General features: G+C 42.3%; 1 protein-coding gene across 4 annotated transcripts in view; it reads left to right on the top strand.

Annotated features, from left to right (window-relative positions):
- Window positions 1–12,110: 12,110 nt before the first annotated feature.
- adcy2b (adenylate cyclase 2b (brain)) overlaps window positions 12,111–23,595 on the top strand; it is a 78,652-nt gene continuing 67,167 nt past the window's right edge. For 2 of the 4 annotated variants that reach the window (XM_074614541.1, XM_074614540.1), the window contains exon 1: window positions 12,125–13,609. In XM_074614541.1, coding sequence (XP_074470642.1) covers window positions 13,346–13,609 — 264 coding nt within the window. In that variant the 5' untranslated portion in view covers window positions 12,125–13,345. Of the gene's footprint in view, window positions 13,610–23,595 lie in introns of all 4 variants that reach the window. The other 2 variants (XR_012590751.1, XR_012590750.1) reach the window with 2 other exon arrangements.

Genomic DNA, 23,595 nt, shown 5'->3' with positions numbered 1-23,595 from the left:
CGACAGCCACGTCTGCTTTTTAGAGATTAGAACCAGCGTTGATGAGAGGCTGAAAATGAAATTGGTAATGGGAGGTTGTTGACTGGGTTAGAGTTGCCTGCATCTCCACAGCAAAAAGACTTGACATGCAGTATCCTAGGAAGTCTGTATGGATTTAAAATCTCTGTACATCTCAGCAGTCCGACGCTGCTCCGTCACACTGATCCAGATCGGTGTAAATGACGGGAAAAAGGAAGCGGCCAGGACCGCTGAGATTTTGGCGTACACATGTACACGTAGATGATGCAATGTAACATCACCCCCTCATTGCAACACAATGAGGGATTTTAAACTGGCGGCTGCTGTTTTAGAGAAAAGTGGCAGCCCCTCTTTGTCCTGGCTGATTCATGTGAGCAGTGGCCCTCTTAATGGACACTGAGCTCCCGGTGGCCAGAGGGAACCACTGCCCAGCTTGTGGTTGTTTTTTTGGGGAGGGGTGGGGGGGGGGGGGGCGTTGGTTTCTTTTTTTTTTCTTTTTTTTTTGACATTTTTATGTAAATATATTTTTTTCTATTTTATTTTTTAATAAACATTTTAAAACTGCCAGTCAGCGTGTGTTTAATAAATGTTTGACCACATTGACATTATTATCATCGCATAGTAGAAGCAAAAAATGTAAGCAAACTGTTATTTACATGCACTTATTTGGAGTCGAGTTTTTGGCCACTTGGCAAATGTGTTTCAGTGTCTTCTGAGATCGATTAAAATAATATTAATAAGTATGTTTTCTTTAGTGTATAATCACCCAAAAATAAGAATCATGTTTCCTTAGAAATAGAAAGGTCCTCTTAACGTAGTCCGCCATGTTTCTACGGTAGCCCAGAACAGACAAACCAAACTCTGTTAACTTTGCCTGCTTGGGCCAGAGTCGTTAACGTTACTTGCTCTCGTTGCTGCCGCTCTCTCTCTCTTGCTTCACCACTCACGTCCCACGTACACACACACACTCTACACACTGGCTTTGCTCCAGATAGCTCTATAGAGGGCCATTCGTGTTTTCGTGTCAGCCACCGTAGCTCTCCAACACGCTTGGCACACGGGAGAGGCTTCAGTTGGTCGTAATCTCCTCACCTCGCCGCTAGATACCGCCAGATCGTACACACTGGACCGTTTAACTACAATGTAAACCCATCCACGGCACAACAGTAAATGCTCTGAGAAAGTGCGGCAGGAGTGTGGTGATGTAGTTTAAAGAAGCGATAGAGACACACGGATGGATCCTAAAAACGCTTTCATCCAGGAGACCGCTGTTCGTTTACCTTGTGTTACGTTACAATCAGCTGTTAGTTTGTGTCCCATGTTCACCACATTCAGTGTCATTTTCACTGTACAAACGTAGTAGTTTTAGGCCCATCCGTCCATCCATTTTTCCGGGTCACGGGGGCAGCAGGCTTAGCAGGTTATTCCAGACGTCCCTCTCACAGCAACGTTTTCCAGCTCTTTCTGGGTCACCCCGAGGCGTTCCAAGGCCAGACAAGATATATAATCTCTCCATTGTCTTCTGGGTCTACTCCGGGGACTCTTACCAGTTGGACGTGCCCAGAAAACCTCTCAAGGTAGGCGTCCATGAGGCATCCTGATCAGATGCCCGAACCACCTCAGCTGGCTTTTTTTAAAATGAAGAAGCAGCGGCTCTACTCCGACCTCCCTCCGGATGTCCGAGCTCCTCACCCTATCTCTAAGGCGGATCCCATCCACCCTACGAAGGAAGCTCATTTTGGCGGCTTGTATCCGCAATCTCATTCTTTCGGTCATTTCCTAAAGCCCATGACCATAGGTGAGGATTGGAATGTAGATGGACCGGTAAATCGAGAGCTTTGTCTTCCGGCTCCGCTCCCTCTTCACCACAACGGTCCGGTAGAGCGCCACGCATAACTGCTGACGCCGCACAGAACCGTCTGTCCATCTCCCGCTCCATTTTACCCTCACTCGTGAATAAAACCCAGAGATACTTAAACTCCGTCTCTTGGGGCAGTGACTCATTCTTAACCCGGAGGGTAAGCCCAACCATGTATTTCTTTCCTAAACATAACTATAGTGGCTTTGTTGCCTAATCTTAAAGGGACGTGACAAAGCGGCAGTATTTGTCGAGCGTGTTGGTAGAGCTGAGGCTAACTGATAATTCTCTGTGGGTTTGATTGATTGCTGTATACAGTATTTGTCTCTAATTGGTCTGAAATCTTGTGTTTTAGTTCCCAACTGTGTGTGTGTTTGCCTGTGAGGCTCGGATATCCTCCTCAGTGAACATGTGATTCTTCTCATCAACACTGGGTGGTGCACATGCACTGCCATTGGTGCTGAATTAGGACGAACCTCTCAAACACTATGGTTGCTGAGCTCTCTGGGGTTCTTCAGTATGCTGCTTAAACCCCTAAACCAAATATAGAGGCGTTAACTCCACGTTGCCAGACTTTGCCCACAAGCTTCACATTCAGTCTCAGCGGGCCTTCAGCGGACGTCAGGTGTTTGGTATTGTTCGGGATTAGGTGTACTGTCTGTGCTGGCAGCGGTGCATCTCGTGATAGAAAAGAAACTGGTACAGCACCAAGCATATTCATGACAATCCTGATCCACTCCGTCTTAACCTGGCTGATCTGACTTCTGAACAGTAATAAAGCTGAGCTGCAGAGGAAGCTTGAACAAGATTAGACCTAAAGCTCTGGTTGTAGGTGACAGAGCCCAAAAAGTGAGGGTTGAATTGTAAAGCAGCTATGTGTCCAAAGGTTAGACATATGGATTAGTGTTCAGGATGACAGGAAAATAGATGAGAATCAAAGGTTTCTCAGGGGAGTCTGGGTGCTCTTAAGGTGACAAACTCCAAGAAGAAAGTTAAAAACAGAGACAAGTAAAGAACCTATCTCTGTAATGCTGTCAACATATTGAACCTGTCTCTTCAGCTTAGAAAAATGCTGTATTTTCACAGCAAACCAACAGAAAACTAAAGTCAAGAATCATAAATATAAAATAGCAACAATAAAAGAAAAAAACATGTAATCTATCTTTCAAACTGAAAAGTAGTGTTTAAGGAGGATGGAACGGGCCAAATGTTGACCAAAGAGTGAGCAACTGTTCACAGCATGATGGAGAATATGTGCAATGTGTGAAAATAATAACCTGAGAGTCTGTCCAACAAACAGATTGCTGGCTTCAGTATGTCTGAGAAGTGCCAGCGATAGCACCTGATGACCTAGGCCAGCAGTCTGCCCGCAGCCAAAGCTGAATTAAACAACTTTTGAGTGGAAAGGCGTGATGATGCACGGCTGACTGAGCAAGTCTCACAAGTCAGCGATCAGCTGCATCCACACTTTGGTTTGATTCAGAAAAAAAGCAGAGCAGAGTTCAGGCAGCTGTCTGACCACACTTAGTGCTTGAAATGTAATGTCCTGGTTGTGAAAAGGAGCATATTTGGGTTGAATTTTGGCAAGAGTAGCCTACCATACTGTTGTACAATAACAAGATCTGTTTTGTTTTGTTGTTAATGATTCTTTGAATCAGTGATTCACAACTTTCTTGGCTTTTGACTTTTAAAATAAAGCCACTTAGGACCGCAGGCTTGTGCAATATGAAAGGTGTCACTTAGTAACGAGCCCAAATGATGATCACACGATTCTGCAGCTCTACAGAGTATTTCAGCATCTTTGAACTCTTTGTTTTGGTTTTATGGCCCGTAACTTTAATGTTTGGGTTCACTCTCATCGGCATCATTTTCATTCTCCGCAAAACAGCCAACACGTTCTCATCTCAATTCGTCATCTACGGACGTTTTGTCATACCCCTCTATATCACTTTTAGCTTGCAGTAAATGTGTGCTTAATGTTGTGAATTAAACAATAACACTTACATTTAAGCAACAAAACCACTTATTTAGGTTTAGGAAAAAACAACATGGTTAGCATTAAAACTACTACGTTTTTACAGTGAAAATGTGACTAGATGTGAACACGAACGAACAGATGATTGTAACGTGAAAGTGAAACATAATGCACTGGACACGCGATCAGCGGTCTCCTGGATGAAAGCCCTATGTTTGTTGGACCCATCCACCTCACGTCCCGCCCTCCCTGTGTGTCTCTTTCGCTCTATAATCTACGTCACCACAGTACTTCCTCTGAGCATTTACTGTTGGCACAGATGGGTTTAAAATGTAGTTAAATGGAAAACCCGGTGCGTCACTTAGCGGCGCTATAAAGGGTGCCTTGTGCGGTGGTATCAAATGCCGACAGCCGTGACAAAGTGTTGGTATCTGACACCCTGGTAATGAGAACGGGCTGAAACAGCAGACCGACACAGCTGGCAACTAGCTGGGTAACATAATGGAAAATTTTGCAACTAAAAAGCTAGATATTTCTTTAAATCTAAAAGAACAGTGAATATATAACTTACATTTGCCAGATGATGAGAAATTCAACTCCAAATGAATGCTAATGTTTCTCCGTGTCTGCCCGATGTGTAAATAAACTACTGTTTGCTAACAAGTTCACCATATCATATGTTTTCAGCTTGTTTCTGCTGCCCCCAAGTGGCCAAAAATATCAGCTAACGGGAGTTTAAAGGCACAGTGTGTAGCATTAAGGGAGATCTACTGGCTGAAATGGAATATAATATTAATGATTATGTTTTCTTTAGTGTATAATCACCTGAAAATGAGAATGGTTGTGTTTTCATTACCTTAGAATGAGCCGTTTATATCTACATACGGATCGGATCTTCTGCACGGAGCCGGCCGCCATGTTTCTAAAGTAGCACAGAATGAACAAACCAAACGATGGCTCCAGAGAGGGCCAGTCACGTTTTTGCGTCGGCCACCATATGTTCTCCTACACTCATTGCACTCGGAAGAAGTTTCAGTTGGTTGCAATCTGCGATCTCACCGCTAGATGCCGCCAGATCCTACACACTGCACCTTTAACCAAAGAGTGATTCTCTCTTCCTAGGTTGTTTCATTTGTAGCATTTTTACATGGTTGAATAGGATTAAGAAAGGAGAGATTAGAGATGTTTTTCCTTCTTTGCTTTACTCTGAATTTTCTCACAACCCTCAGATTCATCCTGTGGGTATTTAACGATGTTGCGAAGCTCCAGGGAGTCTTCAAACTCAACAATCATCCACTTCTCCAGACTTTGTGCCGCAGGAAACGTAGCGAAGCAGCTTTTTAACAGACTGTGTAAGGATCCCCTGAACAATAGCAATCAAAGGCAATTAAAAGCCTGATTAGTTCAGCATTTTGTCATTTCTCAGATACTTTGTGTATCTCTCGAATTAGGCATTTTTGTCAAGGGATCAAATGCAAAACACGCCGAGTGTGCGGCGTGGTTTAAATCACTACGTTTGATTGAGAATAACATAGCGCTTCGTGCTTAATGAATCCCGCAGTGTTCATCTTAATGAGGAATCAGGAGTTCTCAGTGTGGGTGGTATGTCTCTCTCCATCACTCTCTCTCTCACTTTTTCCTACCTTCCCACCTTGATTGCTACTTATCTAGGTCATCAAAGTGTGTTTTAATCACCGTTGGGTTGGGAGAGACCCACTTTGGTGATGAAGCCCTCTTTTCTCTCATCAAGGTGGGAAATCAGCTTAATTTATAGCACATACTGTAATTATCATTGTTGGTGCTCAGCTGCTTCTGGGATCAAATCCAATTGTATCGATTATTCAATATTCACAAGGTGCTTTATAACCTAGATCGTCTTTAGCCCTCAGTATCTTCACTATCTAACACTTGATATAGAAGAGCAGATTCTGTTAGACCTTTTTGTATGTGTGCACTTCAGTGGATCCATAAGACAGGATTGATTTCCCTCAGTGTTGATTTCCCATATGAGCCAAAGTGGATTTTTTGACACCAAGCATGCATAAATAAAATATATGCTCATTTCTGACAATCCTGTTGGGTGTGTGGCGGTGTGTTTTTGCTGTTACTGGTGTACTTAAAAAGGGCAACACACAGAGGAAACTATGCCAGAATCCAATTGTAATTATCTCTGTTCTTCCTGCGCTCATGCTGCTCTCTCTTTATAAAAAAGTGACAAGCTGCGGATTTCTCTCAGCAGGCCTGCCAGCATCGTGCATCCTAATTATTCATTTGATTACCCAAGACAAGCTAAAAAAAACACAACAGATTCTTAAACACAGAGGAAATGTCTTGGAGCCAAGCATTAAAGCTGCATAGTAACGGGCACGTGCAAAATACAGCCGAACGCACAGAGGATCTTTATCTCCTACAAACTGTTTGTGCGGGTCAGATGTCCCTCTGCTCCTCAGGCTCGCATTTGTTTTTGATCAGGAATAGACCAGGACCAATAGACCATATCGATCACAAATAGATCCTGGGACAGTCATTCATGATATTTATACTTTTGATTTAGCAAGTGAGACATATTTTCTCTTTAATTAAAGTTGAACCTACATGTGTTTTGAATATTTTTATATATTATATTATATATATATAGTTGATATTTTTATATTTTGGGGATAATGCACCCTCAAACAACAAATAATGGATTTAGCGATTAGTTTGTGGACTGCTGTTTTGAAGCCTCGAGTTTAGTATTTTGGCCTTCGCCATTTTGTTGTTTTGCAACCAGAAGTGACCCAAGAGGGTGGAGCTACGTACAACCGAATGCTGAATAAGACATTTTTAGGCGACTAAAAAGGTTATAATCAACTTTCATGAACTGAAAACACACCGTGAAAGGGTTCAAGTTCTTAGACGAAAACACGGACAACAGCCAGACCAAACAACGCCCTGGTAGCGACCTGTCAATCACAAGGTAGCCACGCCCTAAAACATCCCCTGCTTTATGGTCTATTTGACTCCTAATGGGACCATAATTTACTAAATGAACATCATACTATATTGAAGAAGACTTAAAACTAGCGATTGAGACCATAAACTAAACATAAACAATCAGACTTCTCTTTGCAACCAGAGGAGTCGCCCCCTGCTGGCTATTACAAAGAATGCAGGTTTAAGGCACTTCCGCCTTGGCTTCACCGCCATGTTTGGCAGTTAACAGCATACAACGTTAGCTTTAAAATGCTAAGGTTACTATCAAAATAAAAGATTTGGAAACCTAACAGGAAGAAAGCAAAATGCTTGTCCAAAGATTTAACAGTTTGTTAATTTCTAAGATAAAAGTGTATAAAGTCATAATATGTCAAATTATGTTTTCAGTTTGTTCAACTGCCCCCAATTGTCCAAAAAATTAAAAAAATTAATGCAGCTTTAACAAAAATGTATTCTTATCAAGGTGGGAAATCTTCATCAGCTGACTCTTAACCTTTACATTAGCATTTACCGCACCATTTATGCACTCTCGTCTCATAGTTGCAGTATTTCCCACAGCACATGAAGGCAGCATAGCACCGTAGTCCTCTCTCCATCTGCTTGTATTGCCTCGTCTTCTATCCTGACACAGTGCCTCTGTCTGTAAGTGGGAGGGTGTTAATGCAGAATTAGTGTGTTAAGGCCGCTCTTCCTCAATGTGCTCTCATTCTGTCACCGCCTTTAGCGCGCTCAGTGTGTGTTTGTGTGTGTGTGTGTGTGTGTGTGGAGTGGGTAGCAGGTGGTCAGCACAACCACACCTGTTATTAATGTGATGGAGTATAAGAGCTTATATAGAATGTGCCACTTATAGCACAATGGACACAAACATAGGCCTAGATGATGAATGGGACGTGGTCTGACAACATGTTAAAAACAGGCGTTGTAGTATATCGCCTGTAGCTGTGTGTGTGTGTCTCGCACACACTTGCTCATATCTGTTGGTCTCTCTGTCAGCGTGTGTGTGCGTGTGTTCGACAATTTGTTGGGTTTGTTTCCTCTCCCTCATCCTGCTCTTCCTCCTCCCATCACAGTCTAAATTACACTTCACAGATTAGTTCCAGAGTGATGCCTCTGCCACTTGGGGAAGTGTGTGTGTGCGTGTGTGTGTGTGTGTGTGCGTGTGTTATTGTGGTAATGAATGGGATTCCACTAATTTGGGTAACATTGCTCAAGGGCTCATGAAAAACAACATTTATCACACTGAGCGAAGGACAAGTTGAATAAAGGGAAACGGCTCACAGTTCAAGCTGTCTCTCACTTGCACAATTACAAGCGCACGCACACACACACACACACACACACACACACACACACACACACACACACACACACATGCACTCTTAAACTGTCATGGCGTGCGTCTGCGTGCAGCTCAGTTCATTAATCTTGTCTTTGTTGTGTCAAGCCAGACCTAATTAGATTACAATACACATGCTTATCCAAGGCAACCAAGCAGGAAGCATATGATATGTTGCAATGCGAGCACACATACACACACATGCAGGGATAAAACACAGACATAGACACCAAACACTGACGATTAAGACCTCATCACAAGTTTGTCAAATGCCTACCAGAAGGGGGATTTGATGTGACAATGAAACACAGATTCACACCAATCTCCTCGGGGTCAAAAAGCCGCCGGGGACGGCGCAGACTCACAGGAGGCAGAATGAGCAACACACTGAATGGCTGTAAATACATCACACTTCATGTCATACAGCTATCAGCTTGTCAGGGGGAATCTGGGTTATTGCCATGCGTGACCCCTGGCGTCAGTCATCATCCCTATACTATCTCTCTGCTGTCTTTCCTGCTACTAAAATAAATATTTGGGCTTCTGCTTCTCCAGAAGCAGCGGCGCCCTGCTTAACATTCAGGAGGTTACTGACACTGAGAACTTGATCCTCCACTGACCAAACCACTGGAGCAGCTGGCCTTAAGACGTTCAGACTGTTCAAATCTCTGTCGTTTTTGAGACTTAGTGGTGGAGTTGAAACGGAGAACATGATACTAAAAACCTGTGTGTCTGTACCTTTTTGACAGGCCGTCACTCTGATGAAGAGTAAAATCAGTCATACTGTCATGAGATGCCTTCAAATCGGGGTCGTGTTTACTGTGTTTACGAGAAGAGTCCATATGACTCTTGTCGTATTGTATCTCATATGTACAGTATATGTATACATAAGTATCTATATTATATATGTATATCATCATCATCTGCAAGGCTTCTCCCGTTAGGAGTCACGGAGGGGCTGGAGCCGATCCCAGCTGACATTGAGCAAAGGCGGGGTACACCCTGGACAGGTCGCCAGCCTATCACAGGGCTAACACATAGAGACAGACAACCATTGACACTCACATTCACACCTATGGGCAATTTAGAGTCACCGATCAACCTAACTTGCATGTCTTTGGACTGTGGGAGGAAGCTGGAGTACCCGGAGAAAACCCACGCTAACACGCTAAACTCCACGCAGAACTGATTTATTTATTTATTTTAATTTTATTTGATTTTATTTGATTTAATTTAATTTAATTAATTTTATTTTATTTTATTTTATTTTATTTTATTTTATTTTATTTTATTTTATTTTATTTTATTTTATTTTATTTGACTTAATCCAGCATTAAATTATACTTTTCATATCTTTTATTAACATTGAATTAGAACCACTGAGAGATAACACCCTACATTGGACTGCACAGCTGAGTGTAATGACTCTCATCAACTCCTCATATTAAACAGTCTGCAGCCATTTACTCTAACGAGCTGTCCTTCCTGCCCAGCAGCAAAAAGAAAAGAGACCTAGCCAGTGAAGACAGTTAAAGAAAGCTGAATACAGATATATTTCTTAGGAGACCAACACAGAGTTATTAGCATACATATATAAACCAAGCACAGAGGGATGGACTCAACTAGTTTAGCTCGCTCGCTAAATGATACTGTGTGACATTAGCACGCTGACATCACTGCAAAAGTAAAACTCATCAGGAAGAAAGCAAAATGTTTGCTTGTATATGTAATACTTTGTTTTCTATTTTCTTCAAAAATCTTTGATTTTCAAGTGGCTAATCGTTTATATTTGCTTAGTGACCCCTCGGCAATCATCATGCCAAATTTGGTGCTTGTATCACTGTTTGCACGATTTGACTGAAACATGTATGTTATCCGCTCCACTACTACTTTTAATTTCTTCCACCTGTGAGTAGTAGCTCTTTACATTTCTATGTGCATTGCTTTGTGGGACAACACAACTTTTTTTTATGGCAGACATTTTCACTGCACAGGTATAACTAATAACTCTGAATCAGACACACCTAAATGGAAATAAATAATGTTGTTGGCCCCATTTGTGCTGTTACTGCTGGGGCATATCTGCCCTGAACAAAACTACAGTATCCATCAACCTCACACTGAAATACTGCTATCTTTAGAGTATGGTTAATGTTATCATTTTCCCTATATAAAAACATTACATTCACACTTATCAAGTTTATCATCTGCTAAATAAATGTGATGCGTTCAGTATTAAACTGGGACAAACCATCTGTCTCTGGTGTCCTTTAGTGGTCATTAAATTGCCTAATGCAGCTTCAATTAAATGTATGTTTTTTTTATACATAGTTATTGAATTGATAGTTTTTTTTTTAAATAACTTCAACATTTTATTCAAGGCATCCAAGCATCTGTTATTGACCTGCAGGAGTCTTCTTTTTGTATTCAATAATGTGACTTTAACACGAGAATCTCTCTATTTAGAAGTCACTTATCTAACAAAGCGTGTAGGTGAAAAACATTTTTGGTAGCTTGAGGGTTAATGTTCAGCGGGACAAGATGAGGTGGGTATCATTATCATTATCTCTGTCATTACGTTAGCCAATTGGATGCTGAATCTCTGTGAATTTCTCATCATGTCGCTTTGTCCACAGTGATTGATTTCCCTGCTCTACACTCTTTCTGAAAAATGTCTCTTTATTTACTTGTTTTTCTCTTTCTTTCTCCAGTCACACGAACATTGAATGGACACAACTGCTTTGTGCTATTCACTCTTGGATTTCTCGCTGTTTGTACTGCTGCTGATCCAAGAACTGAAGCTCAAAATACTCCACAATAAGCAGCCATGAATCCTGAGTAAGTCCATTCATGTGTTTGTCCATCCCGCACATGTGGTTTCACACTTATTGCTAATCAGATTTTTGCACCATCGTCACATTCTGGGATTTCCAAATTATAATGAATGCCTGGAGGGAGTGGAACTGACAGTTGGACTAAGATGAAGTGTGGTGAACCCAGGTCCTATAAGCCCTCAGGAACCATCCATGCGCCTTTTCATTTATGTACTGACTACATCATGTGTGCAATCAATCAGAACAAAGCAACACAAACACTGTAAATAGACTGCCAGAATTACATTTGTGTTGCCAAGCTAGCAGCCGGGACTATAGGAATGGCAACGTCGGTCTGTTGGTTGTTCGGTCCAAATGTTGGATCAGTGGGCAACCTGCGGAAGTGCCTTAAACTTGCATTCCTTCTAACCAGCAGGGGGCGACTCATTTGGTATATTATCGCAGTAAACATTGTAAACATGAGTTTATGGTCTCAATCGCTAGTTTCAAGTCTTCTTCAATACAGCATGATGTTCATTTAGTAAATTATGGTCCCATTTAGAGTCAAATAGAACAGAAGGCAGGGGATGCTTTAGGGTGTGGCTACCTTGTGACTGGCAGGTCGCTACCACAGCGTTGTGCGATCTGGGAGTTGTCCATATTTTGTCCATGTGTTTTCAGTTCATGAAAGTTAATTAGAACATTTAGGTCGCCTAAAAATGTCTTATTCGGCGTTCGGTTGTACTTAGCTGGTATTTGACGAGTTGGGAGTGAGACCGGGTTGGCATTACTCACTAGGGATGATTTGTTTGTTGCCCTGGGACAGGAGCTCATTCTGTTTGGATAAAGTCAACAACACTCTGCTATTATCTGAACATATAAGGCCTATAGTTTCTAAAAATGACCTTCAGTTCTATATCATTATAAGACAAGCTGTATGCTTGGCCTTAGCATACAGACTCTTTCTGTCTGGTTATAGCTTGCTTAAAGGGAAACTATGTGGATTTGACACTTTGAAGTGGCACGGCCATTTTCACACTTCACAGAGCATCACATGCAGCATTGCCAGAGGGGAGAGAGGGATCCCGCCATGGCAGAACAGGTGTCAAAAAGAAAGAGATGAAAGCTGGAAGGAGGAGAAGAGGAACATCGGGAGTTTGGGTTCGTCAAATCTTGTTTTACTCCCACCGCCGACACATGCAGTCACTGTCGCTCTCAAAACTTTCACTCATTACCAGCTCTCTCTTTCCCGCTCCTTCCCCCTCATTTTGAAGCACTGATCTCTCTTCCTCCCACACTCTCTCTGTCTCCTGAGCATTTTCCCTTCCTGACTTTGTTTCTTCTTCCTCTTCCTCCCCGTCCTTCCCCCCTTCTGTGTGTGTTTTTCTTGCCCGTCTTTTTATCTCGTCGCCGGCTGCTGGATGGCATTTTATTCTCTTTATTCCCCTCCACACTCTGCTGCTCTTCTTGGTTCAGCACAGCTGTTACAACCCTTTCCTCGCTCACTCACTTTTGCTCTTGCTTTTTTTCACGCACACACACACGCTGACAAAGAGATCTTCTTCTTCCTCTCTTCTGCCAACTTCTGTTTCTCTCTTATGTAAAAGTCTTTTTCTGCACCTTGCAAACAGACACACACACACACACACACACACACACACCACAGTCTTGAGTCATATACCAGTTCTCTCCACATTAGCTAATCTCACACATCACAATTCTCACATTTGCACCCGCTCTGATAGGTACAGCACACACACACACACACACACACACACACACACACACTTTTACCCACTAGCTCTCCCCACCACACACACATTGGTACACACCCTCTCTCCTCTCGCTCTCTTTTCCTCCCTCCCAGTTATACACGTTCTCTCTCTCCCTCAGCTCTTTCTCTCTCTCTCTCTCATTCCTCATCTGCACCTCAGCAGAGTAACATGTTGCCTCGTCTGAGCTATAGCGCCGTGCAGTAAGCAGATGCTGCCTGACTGACCAAACGTAAAGAGCAAACAAGAAGGAGAAGCAAGAGGAAGGGAAGTGAAGTCTCATCTCTTTCGACCCCGGTGTCCGACCACCTTCTCTGAGAGGAAGAGGAGGACGAGGAGATCGGTTTTCCACACTGTCCTGACTCAGTTTGTCACCTCAAGCAGAAGGAGCAGCAGAGGATGCAAGGGAAAGCGGAGGACCTGAAAAGTTGCCTCTCTTTCACTCAGCTGTCCATCCATCCCGCCGCACAGCTGACCAAACTTTTTTAAGAGGAGGTTGAGGGCGAGGAGGGAGGGGGAGCGAAAGCATCCCCTGGTTACTTTTGTGTGCACGTGTTTCGGTCAATAAGAAAGCCATCCTTCCAGAGGCAGCTACCCATGTGGCAGGAAGCTCTGTGGACCCGCGGACGCTACCTGCTGGAGAAGAGCGATGGCGGCGAGAGTGCCGAGGGGCCCGAGAGCCTGGGAGACGGGTGCCCGGGGTTCCAGGGCGAGGTGTACGTGGAGGACGAGAAGCCCCAAGACTGGCTGTACGAGTCCTACTACAGAATGAGCCAGCAGCATCCGCTGATCGTGTTCCTGCTGCTGATCGTCATGGGAACCTGCCTCGCACTGTTGGCGGTGTTCTTCGCTTCAGGACTGGTGAGTGAGTTAACAGTGTGTGTTAACAGTGTGTGTGTGTGTGTGTGTGCAGAGGTAAGTGTTTAGACAGGTTTTTAGAGGTGTGGATAAGTCTATCCATCCAGAAAATAGAGGTTAGTGTACTTTGATGCAGCCAATAAACAGGAAACGGTATTACAGTTGTGCATTTCACAACATTTTCGCAAAAATAACAAACAACATGATCTGTTACTTATTCAGATTTTGTCACATTTGCATGTTTTGCTGTCTCGTCATCCAAAATCTACAGAGCCTGGGCAGCTGGGTAATATTATGAGAAAAAACTCAGAGGTTAAAGTCACATATTTACAAGTAAAACAATTTTGTTTCTTTTGTCAAAGAACCACATTGCTTCATTTTGCAAGGTTGGATCAACCTCATCACACCACAGACCCCATCGTTAAACACTACGGTAATGTGAGCCGCTGAGTGCAATATATGTTAATTATATTAGTATTTATTTACGTGTCAGCATTATGTTCTTACAATAACACAGAAAGAACACGAAAGAAAAGACGTATATGTATCTTTTAGGACTTTTGCCTCGCTCAGAGGCCATCCTTACCATAAATTGAAACCAGAAATTCAGATGGCAGCTAAATTTGTGACTTTAATCTCAGAGAATATCCCTTTATTTTCTTGTAAATTTATGACTTTAATCTCATAAGCCCCCCTCCCCAGGCTCTATACTTACTTATACTTTTTTTTTTTTATAACCTACTATGGCTCTAATGGCCGTCATAGAAATAACCCCTTAAGAGTTTTTTAAATAACTAAAAGAAGAACTTGGTAGTTAAAGCAGTGCTTGAAGTGGAAAACAATAAGTGCCCCTTATTCACATGTTGGCGTCTGTATCGGCCAGTATCAAGATGCATTATTACATTCTGAATTTCTACTGTAAATAAAAGATACTAGGAGATACTGGGTATGGGAAAATGTAAAGGTTTTTGACTTAAAGCTGAAGTAGGTGAGATTGGAGCAAATATGATTCAAAAAAGTTATTTTTATAAAACGGTCGCTATATCCTGACAGTAGTACATGAAACAGGTAACCTGAAAAACATCATGTACCTCTGTGTCCTCCAGTGCTCCTAACGGCATCTGCAAGATTTCACAGACCGGAGGAAAACAAGCAGTAAGAGCTGATCTGAGGTCTGCTGTCCAGCTGCCGTCTATGAGAGCTGGCTATCAATCACTCGCGAACTCCGACCGAACGGTCAAACTAGGCGGCGCTGATCAAATATCAATCAATATTATGTTACGTTAATGCCTATTTCTCTCCTCAAATGTTTTCAGAATCATCTTGTAGTGTAAAATGAGAAAGTTTGTGACGCCGCCGCCATTGTGAAATCTGTTGAAGGAACGCCAAGAGCACAGCCAATAGGAACACTCTCTCAATGAAATGACCTGTGATTGGTCAAAGTCTCCCGTCACGAGCTAGATTTTTTAAAGCCTGAAAACAGAGCCATGAGGAGTTGCAGAAGTCTAGTTATCTCTCAGAACACTTGAATTACAATATGCTGAAAGGTTATTATGGAATTTTTGTCCAATGATGCCAAAAATATACTGCCTACTGCCACTTTGATGAAACATTTTTTAAAGGTTCTCTGAATCTGGTCTTTTACGAGACAAACATATCCAGAAGCGTTAAATGTTCAGACGAAGGCTGTGATATGTGTCACTATATCCTGACAGTAGTGCATGAGGCCTGTGCTTCTAATGGTATTTGCAAGAATTCACAGCCCAGATTAAAACAACCAATCAGAGCCGAGGAGTCGCTACAGCAGCTGACAATCACTGCTCATGAAACCAGCAAACTCCAATCAAATGGTCAAACTTAGCAGCACTGATCAAATATGAATCAATATTCTGTTACTGTAATGCCTATTCCTTGCCTCAAATGTTTTCAGAAACATCTTGTAGTGTACTGTTTAGCTGTAAAATTAGAAAGTTTGCTCTGGCTGGTGGGCGTCGCTCGGTTTTGTCTCGACTGTTTTCAACATGCCTGGATTTGTCGATAAATTATTAGTTTGTCAGACTATGTCGGTGTGTTTTTAATGTTTTGGAATGCCGCACCCTTCATTTACAGCGCCACAATAGATTCTGCATGGCTACAAGCTAAATATACCATTATCACACAACAGACCCTCTTGTTAGGATCACTGAAGAGTGTTGGAATAAAAGAAGAGTTTTGGGTCGCACGAGACTGAATGAGACAGAGAGGCATACGTGCATGTGTGTGATTATGTGTGATAACAACATAAGAGGCCGTGAAGCGGCACTTTAAACCGCAATGCCGGGTTTGCAGAGTGGATCAAGAGCGGGATGAGAGCTTAGTTCGCAGCTGTGTAGGTGTTGGTGCTTTTGTCAGGTGAAAAGTGTTGTTTTGAACACAAACACTCAACCACGAACACAAGCTATTGTCTCTCAAGTCCTGCCTTTGTGTTTTTATGAAATAGCCGTACAAAAGGAATCCCACTCATTGCTGTGATTGTTGTTGTTTCAAAATGATTGTTTTGCTGCTATATGTTCAGGATGATCTGGAGACTTTTCTCTCTGTGTGCGTCATGTGCTGTCAAAGTGGAGGCCACGGGCTTCAATCAGATATTGGGGGGGGGTTAGGTGGAACCCTCCAAAAATAAGAGAAGTGACAGAGTGAAACCCAGATCATCCTCTAGTCTGTTACATTGACAAACACCCAACCAGATGTGTTCAACAGAAGTAGCACACCGGTTTCTATTTAACATGTGCATCAGTGGTGCTGTGGTTGAAACAGACTGTGTTTTACCTGTGAGTGAGCTGTGCATGGTGCGTGGAGGCTACAGAACGGCCAAAAACTTTGGCTCGCTCGCTCTTGTGAGCCACATGCCCAGCTGGTGTGTCCACTGACTTGTACACCAACAGGATGAGTTCAGTGACCATCCCAGTGTTGTAGTACTCAAGATCGGTTTTGGTCTCGAGGTCTTGTATCGGAATCGTCTGCAATCGGCCGAATTTTTACTAGGGCTGCACCGATACCAAAACCGGATCAGATATTGGGCCGATACTGACTCAAATAGCTGGATCGGGTACCGTGACAAAGGGGCCGATCTATTGAATTCAATCTATATGTAAATACTATATACATTACATACTGACATTTTTATTAAATTTTTATTATTTATTATTTATGACCAGTTTGTTGCTGCATTAAAAAGGTTTACACTTGAATTGTAATTCCTGTTATTTTTGAAGATTTTTTTACTAAGTTTTTGGTTACGATGTATTATTTTAATACGGTTCACTAAATTTATATCCAGCCTATGTATTTATTTGTTACATTTTGTTTTACAATGTTAGGAAAGCAATGTTAAAGTTAGGCCTGATGTTGCCTTACACATGAATGATCAGTCACTTCCACACAATGAAGCATACAGCTTATTTATTAAACACTGGTATCAGATCGGTACTCTGTATCGGCCAATACCCAAAGCCCATGTATCGGTATCGGGACTGAAAAAGTTGGATCGCTGCATCCCTAATTTGCCTCTGACAAAGAGGACTTGGTATTTTGTTACTAAACTGCCTGTTTTATTGTCTGATGTATTTGTTACCATCATTACTTTGATTGCTCATAGAAAACAAAGGAAACTTACCACACATAAAGTTCACCTCTGCAATGCCTTTTGATTACAGTATACATGTCAATTAAAGAGCTGAATGAAGAGGAATCTTCATTTGTTTTCTGTGAGTGTTTTTATGTAAATGTGGATCTTTAGGATCAGTTTGAGGAGTGCCTCTGGTCCACATATTATCCTAAGTGTGTCATGCAGCGTGGGAATCACACTGGTCTTGGTCTTGACTTGGTCTCAACACCTCAAAGTCTTCGTCTTGTCTCGATACACTGGTCTTGGTCGTGCCTTGGTCTCAGTTTAGTTGGTTTTGACTACAACACTGGACCATCCAGTGTGTTTTGAAGTCAGAGTCTGAATCGTGAGGGGAGAAAATCAGCTTTCTTTAAGCTTTTGGAGGCATTTGATGACAAGACAAGCCCCCCGCCCCCTGCAGCGATTAAGAGCTTGCTCAAGGCCATCACTAAAATCCTGTTACATTCAATTGAACTCAATAACGGGGTCGTCCCCGGGAGAACATCCACCTAAATCGATTCCTTTACTTCTATATAAGACAAATCAATAGATCTTATTGCCCTGGCCGGTCGATTTAATTCTCCATTGTCTTCTTCTGGGGCTGTAGACTCAGGTTTACAATTACAATCTCCCCTAATAATATCTCATCATTCACACTGTCAACTGAAATCATTTTATCTTTCCAATTTGTTCCTATTAAATAACAGACAGACCTGTCTGTAGTTATGGGGTTGTTGTTCAGTGAGGCGTGTGTATTTATTGCTGCTGGACGAAGAAGAATGGCAGGAATAAATAGAGGGTAGTTTTGGAGCTGGGTGCCGGGCAGCGGAGGGAGGGGAGGATGTTGTTGTAAGTGTTCTGGCTTTATCAGTGAGCCGGCAGAAACTCAACCAAAGCAGCACTAATGCTCCCAAAATTACTGCCCACTTTTATCTTTCCCCACAGGTCAGGGCTGGAGTGAGTGAATGTGGTGTTTTTAGGACATAGACTCCTCCACCCATACTGTTCAGTATGTGTGTGTGTGTGTGGGGGGGGAGTCTGTTTCTGAGGAAGTCTCTCATTTCCTTCGTAGGCTTATCTACATTTTTATTTAGAGAAAATCATTTTTGTTCTTTCTTGTTGTATTGATTGGAATGTGTATAAGCATGCACGTGTGTGTGTGTATTAACAGAAACGGCGGCAGTATGTTAACCTAATGAACACCATTTGACAGTTTAATAGAGATCAATATTAAACCTGCTAATGGAACATTGGAAATTCATGACTGAGATAAAAAATTGTTATGATACGTACATGAAACAAAGCAGTGTTTGCCGACCATTTTCACATCACTCTCACTCACCACTTCCAGATGGCCATGTCGTTATTAAACTATCCATGTACTGGAATGATCAGATGAGATGAAGATGAAAAATGAGAAGAGCCGTCTGTGTATTTCCTCTTGACTTTACTCGTTGGCTTGCTTTCCCCACGTCCGTCTCTGTTCTTGTGCACTGATTTGCTTAAACTGAACAGCCAATCAGAGTAATTTCTCTCACCGACGGGCTCCGCCGCCAATTTAACATGCTGAATCGGCCGAAAAAACTCCAACAAGGGGAGACTAGAGTCAGGTCAATTTTATTTGTATAGCCCAATATCACAAATGTGCCTCAGGGAGCTTTACAATCTGTACAGGATACAACATCCTCTGTCCTTCTCATCAGATGAGGAAAAACTTAACCCAAAAACCCCTTTTAACAGGGAAAAAAATGTCCGACGCCGACTGTCGGCTTGGTGAGTCTCGGCCCTTAAAGGTCAGCCCACCTTAAGCGAGCCTGGGCCTAAATTGTGGCAACCTTCGGGGTTAATCCCCTGCAGTAAACATACTGTGGCAAGCAAGACATGGGAACTTGGCTAGTGTCTTGAGGAGTTGTAGCATTTATTCACCGCCAGCCAAGACTGTACGCACATGTTTTTAAAAAACATCTTAAAATACATAATTCCCTGATACTTACACCCAGCAGGGAGTCAACTTAGGATCGGCAGGCAGCATGCAACTGTTTTTACAAGTACTACTCACCATAAGAGCTAAAGTGACTTTCATGTGTGAAATAGATGGAGTGTCCCTTTAAGGTAGCAAGCTGATTTTAAAATGCCACATGATTGTGATTACAGGATATAGGAGTAACCCCATTTGCTTTGTATTATTTAGTGCTCATTGGGCCTTTAAGCCTTCAAGCCAACATTCAGATTTCCATGAAATTCTTACTATTCATAGAATACCCACTTCCTGAGTTTCACGTGTCATTACCATTTTCCCTCGGCCTTTCTATTTTACTTATTATGTGACTACTGGGAATCTTTGCTTGTGTGTTTCAAACTGGTTTGATCCACTCAGCAGCGCCAGCGTCCCACAGCTGTGCTCTCTGGCATGGATTATGACCATTTCTTCACACTGTGCTGATGAAGTCCTTCCCTGGGGCGCTGTGATGAATGGATGTAAGGTCACATAGTTGAAGTAACAAAACCTCTCTAGGGCTCAACAATAACTTTCCAGGCATCAGCTTTTGGTTGCCAAAACATGAAAATATGGTTGACATTTTTAGTCATCTTGTATTTTGAGTAATTAAAGGTACAGTGTGTAGGATTTGGTGGCATCTAGTGGTGTGGTTGCAGATTGCAACCACACCACTAGTCTGCCCGTGTCAGAGTTTTTTCGGCAGATTCAGCATGTTGAATCACCCATCTGTTCGTCGCCGCTAGTTCTTTGATGTTGGGTTGGTGTGTCTGGGCTTTAAAAAAGTGGTAACGTGAGCCACCGAGTGCAAATATATATATACAAGATACCAGTAGTGCAGCTGTTGTCATGTTCTTCACAGATCCCTCAAAAATGAATTCAGCAAATCACAGGTTGCTTGTTCATCTGTTCTCTCCCTTTCAGATTTTGGTTTTCTGGACCTTTGTGCTGATTCTCACCACAGATCCATTTGCCCTTCAGCATAGAAGTTTTCGATTGTGGGTCCCTGAAGTGACACTAGCATTAACTTGTCCATCATCTCTACTTTCAGAGACGACCTCCAATCTGTCTTGATTCTATTTAGTAAGGTGAACCCCCTCTCACATATAGCTGAAGAGATCGGGTTGGGGTGCACGTTCTGCTGTTTGCTCTCCCTATTTTTATGCCTCCGCGCCGGCGTCAGCCATGGCACTCTTTCTCTCTTGCTTCACCACTCACTTCCCACATACACACACTCTACGCACTGGCATTTGCGGCACCATAGCTCTCCAACACGCTTGGCACACGGGAGAGGCTTCAGTTAGTTGTAATCTCCTCGCCTCACCGCTAGATACCACCAGATACTACACACCGGACCTTCAAAACGTGGTTGCTATAGGCCAATAATTGGTTGCCAATTTCTCAAAATGGTTGCCAATGGCAACCTGGCAGGCGTTACTGTCGAGCCCGGCTGTCATGATCTCTTAAATAGAAATAATCACAATACATAATTAACATGTATTGTATTCTGAAATATTATATATTGAAATGTGAGCAGAACACAATTAACTCATGTTTCAGGACTGATCTAAAACAGTCTAAAGGATATCCATAAGTATTGGAAGAAGTATCAAACTTCTCATTTCATGACAAAAGGTCCCCTATAAAAATGATCTGGATTCCAGATAAGCTACCTATTATGCTTCATGCTAGTTCTAATCATTTCTATCATAATCTTTTAGGTCAAATGCTGGATGCTCTGCAACCGTTGACCTTGAGTGTGTTAATGTTCGTCTACACTGCAAACGGAGCACTCAAGTAAAGGTTTCTGGATTATTGATGATTTTCATGACCAAGCTGAGAGCAGATTGACAAAATATACCACGAGTGCTGCTTCATCATGCCGTAAAATATTGAACAGGCACCAATAAATGCAAAGTGCTTATACTATCGTGATTTTAGCACGAGCTTCTGTTCCACCTCTCCCCTTCTCCCTTTCTGGCATAGTGTATTTGGTGTGTTTGTGTCCTTTCACTGCTGAATAATTAGATTTCTGCATTTCCCTTTCTGCTGCCGCTGCTGCTGCTATTTCTCCCTGTTCCCGCTTTTTTCTCCCAGTATAATAGCTGGATAAGCCAGACTGGGCTAAAAAGGGAAATAATTGTTCTGGATGACAATGCAGTATATTATGGCAGGCAGGCACAATTCCCTCCCTCTATGCCATGTCGAGGGAAGTGGCTTTAAATGGTTTCAAAAGGGTTTTAACAGGATTAAATAGCCCACAATCACAAATGTGCAAAGTGCAGATGCTTCTTTTTTTCTCTTACCACAAATAAGTGAAGTGGTGAGAGAGCAGCTTCCTCCCTCTCTAACCTGCAGCTGTTTGGTTGTGTGGGAGCATACAGTTTGTGCAAAATGTGTTTTGATGCCAAAGGATTGGACTTTGTCACTGTTGTCCACTCAGGTACCCCTCTGGTGTTTGCAGTCTTGCTCACATCCTCATTGGGATTCAATCTGCGCTCCAGACTGACTGTATAGCTGGCGTTGCATCAGCAGCAGTCAGATCCCATGGGATCCCCTCGCCAGCCCCTGACTCATACTACCTCTGCTACATCGTGCTGCTACACTAATACACAGCAAAATGCTCTCTTCCTGCTTTTGCTCTCTGGCCAAGTAGCTTCTGCTCTTCTCAACAAGCAGCTCGGGTCGATAAACTGTCAAATCAGCCACAAATTCAAGGTTGAATCGGTGGCATCTTTTCATTCCGTTACATAAAAACTGCTCCAGTGAATTGCATGTTGCAGCGAATCAAAACACATTTTTTATGCCCACACTGGTGTTCATTTTTAATGTAAAATCGGTGACATCTAATCTCACACTGGCTTGCTAATTTAACATTTCCAGCCGCTGGACCTGTCAGTGTAATCACAGACTTTGGAATAACTTAAAAATGGTTTTACGTGGGTGTCGGGTAGGATCAAGTCTGTGAAAGTGTGCTTTCAGTCCTCTCTTTGAGCAAATGATGGTGAGCTTGCTGCTGTTCCATAATTTACGCAGCCTGAATAGAGCAAAAAGGACCTAGAGAGTACTTTATTCTTACACTGACCACATTTGCATTTGCATAGTAAAGTATTTTTCAGTCAAAATCAGAAGAGGTACTTTCGCCACAGAGTGTATAATTATGTTGTCATGTGGACATGCAGAGGTCAGGGACAGGTCAAAAGGATGAAAGTGCTAGGGAGGATGAAGACATTTGGAGGAATGGAACCCAACTGGTCGAGGCAGATGGCCGCCCACCCAGAGCCTGGTACTACTCAAGGTTTTCTGCCTGTTAAAGGAGTTTTTCCTCGCCATTATCAACAAGTGTTTGCTTGAATTGTTGAGTGTCTGTAAATAATATTATAAAGAGTACGGTCTAGACCTGCTCTGCATGAAAAGTGCCCTGAGATGACTTCTGTTATGATTTGGCATTATATAAATACAACTGAATTGAAAGGTTCTGCAGTCTCCTCCTGTCAACACTAATAATGTTTTCTCATGTACTCACATGACGCAAATAAATCTTACTTACCTGAAGCTTACCAGATATCTGCACCAGCTCTGGTTCATAATTTTGCAGCCACATTTTATTGACCCACAAACCATCCACCCTACCATGAAAGTTTGGTAAAAAAATATTCAACACGTTCTGATCAGTGTTAATTTCGTTAACGAAAACTGTTACAGAATATGTTTGTCAACGACCTTTTTTGCCATGAATAAGACGAGACGAAACCGACGTCATTAAACACTAACAGTGACAATATCAAACATAGAATATCGTTGACGAAAAAAAGACGAGACTAAAATATAGTTTAAAAACATAAAAACTTTTGACACCTTCCACCTTCTCTTCTGCTCTCTCTGTCTCAAACACACGGTTTGCGGGTCGGGGTTGGGTTTGGGTTTGGGTGGTTGAGTAACACATATTTTTACATGTTGGGTGGGCGGATTGGCTCTCATAACGGACTGGTGGGTGCGACTGAACCTCGCATCAGTAATGAGCCTAGTCAGGAAGACTTGAACTAACTGCAAAGCTGCATTCTTAATCATTCAACCTGTGTTTTTCATCAGATAATGATAAGATAGAATTTTATGTGAAATCAGTTTGACTGAAATGACAGAAATGTTCAATATAATCTGATGACTAAACAAGACTAAGATTAAATAAAAAAATTAAAAATAGCTGACAAAAGAGAGAAAACCTTTTTGACTAAAATCGAATGACTTTTCGGTGACTAAAACTCGACTAAGACGTTTTGAGGTGTCGTCGACGAAAACTAAACTATGGAGGATAAAATTATTAAAATGTGACTAAAACTGATAAGC

This window comes from Sebastes fasciatus, chromosome 17, assembly GCF_043250625.1.
Source record: "Sebastes fasciatus isolate fSebFas1 chromosome 17, fSebFas1.pri, whole genome shotgun sequence".
Lineage (NCBI taxonomy): Eukaryota > Metazoa > Chordata > Actinopteri > Perciformes > Sebastidae > Sebastes > Sebastes fasciatus.
This window is presented reverse-complemented; position numbering and strand designations above follow the sequence as displayed.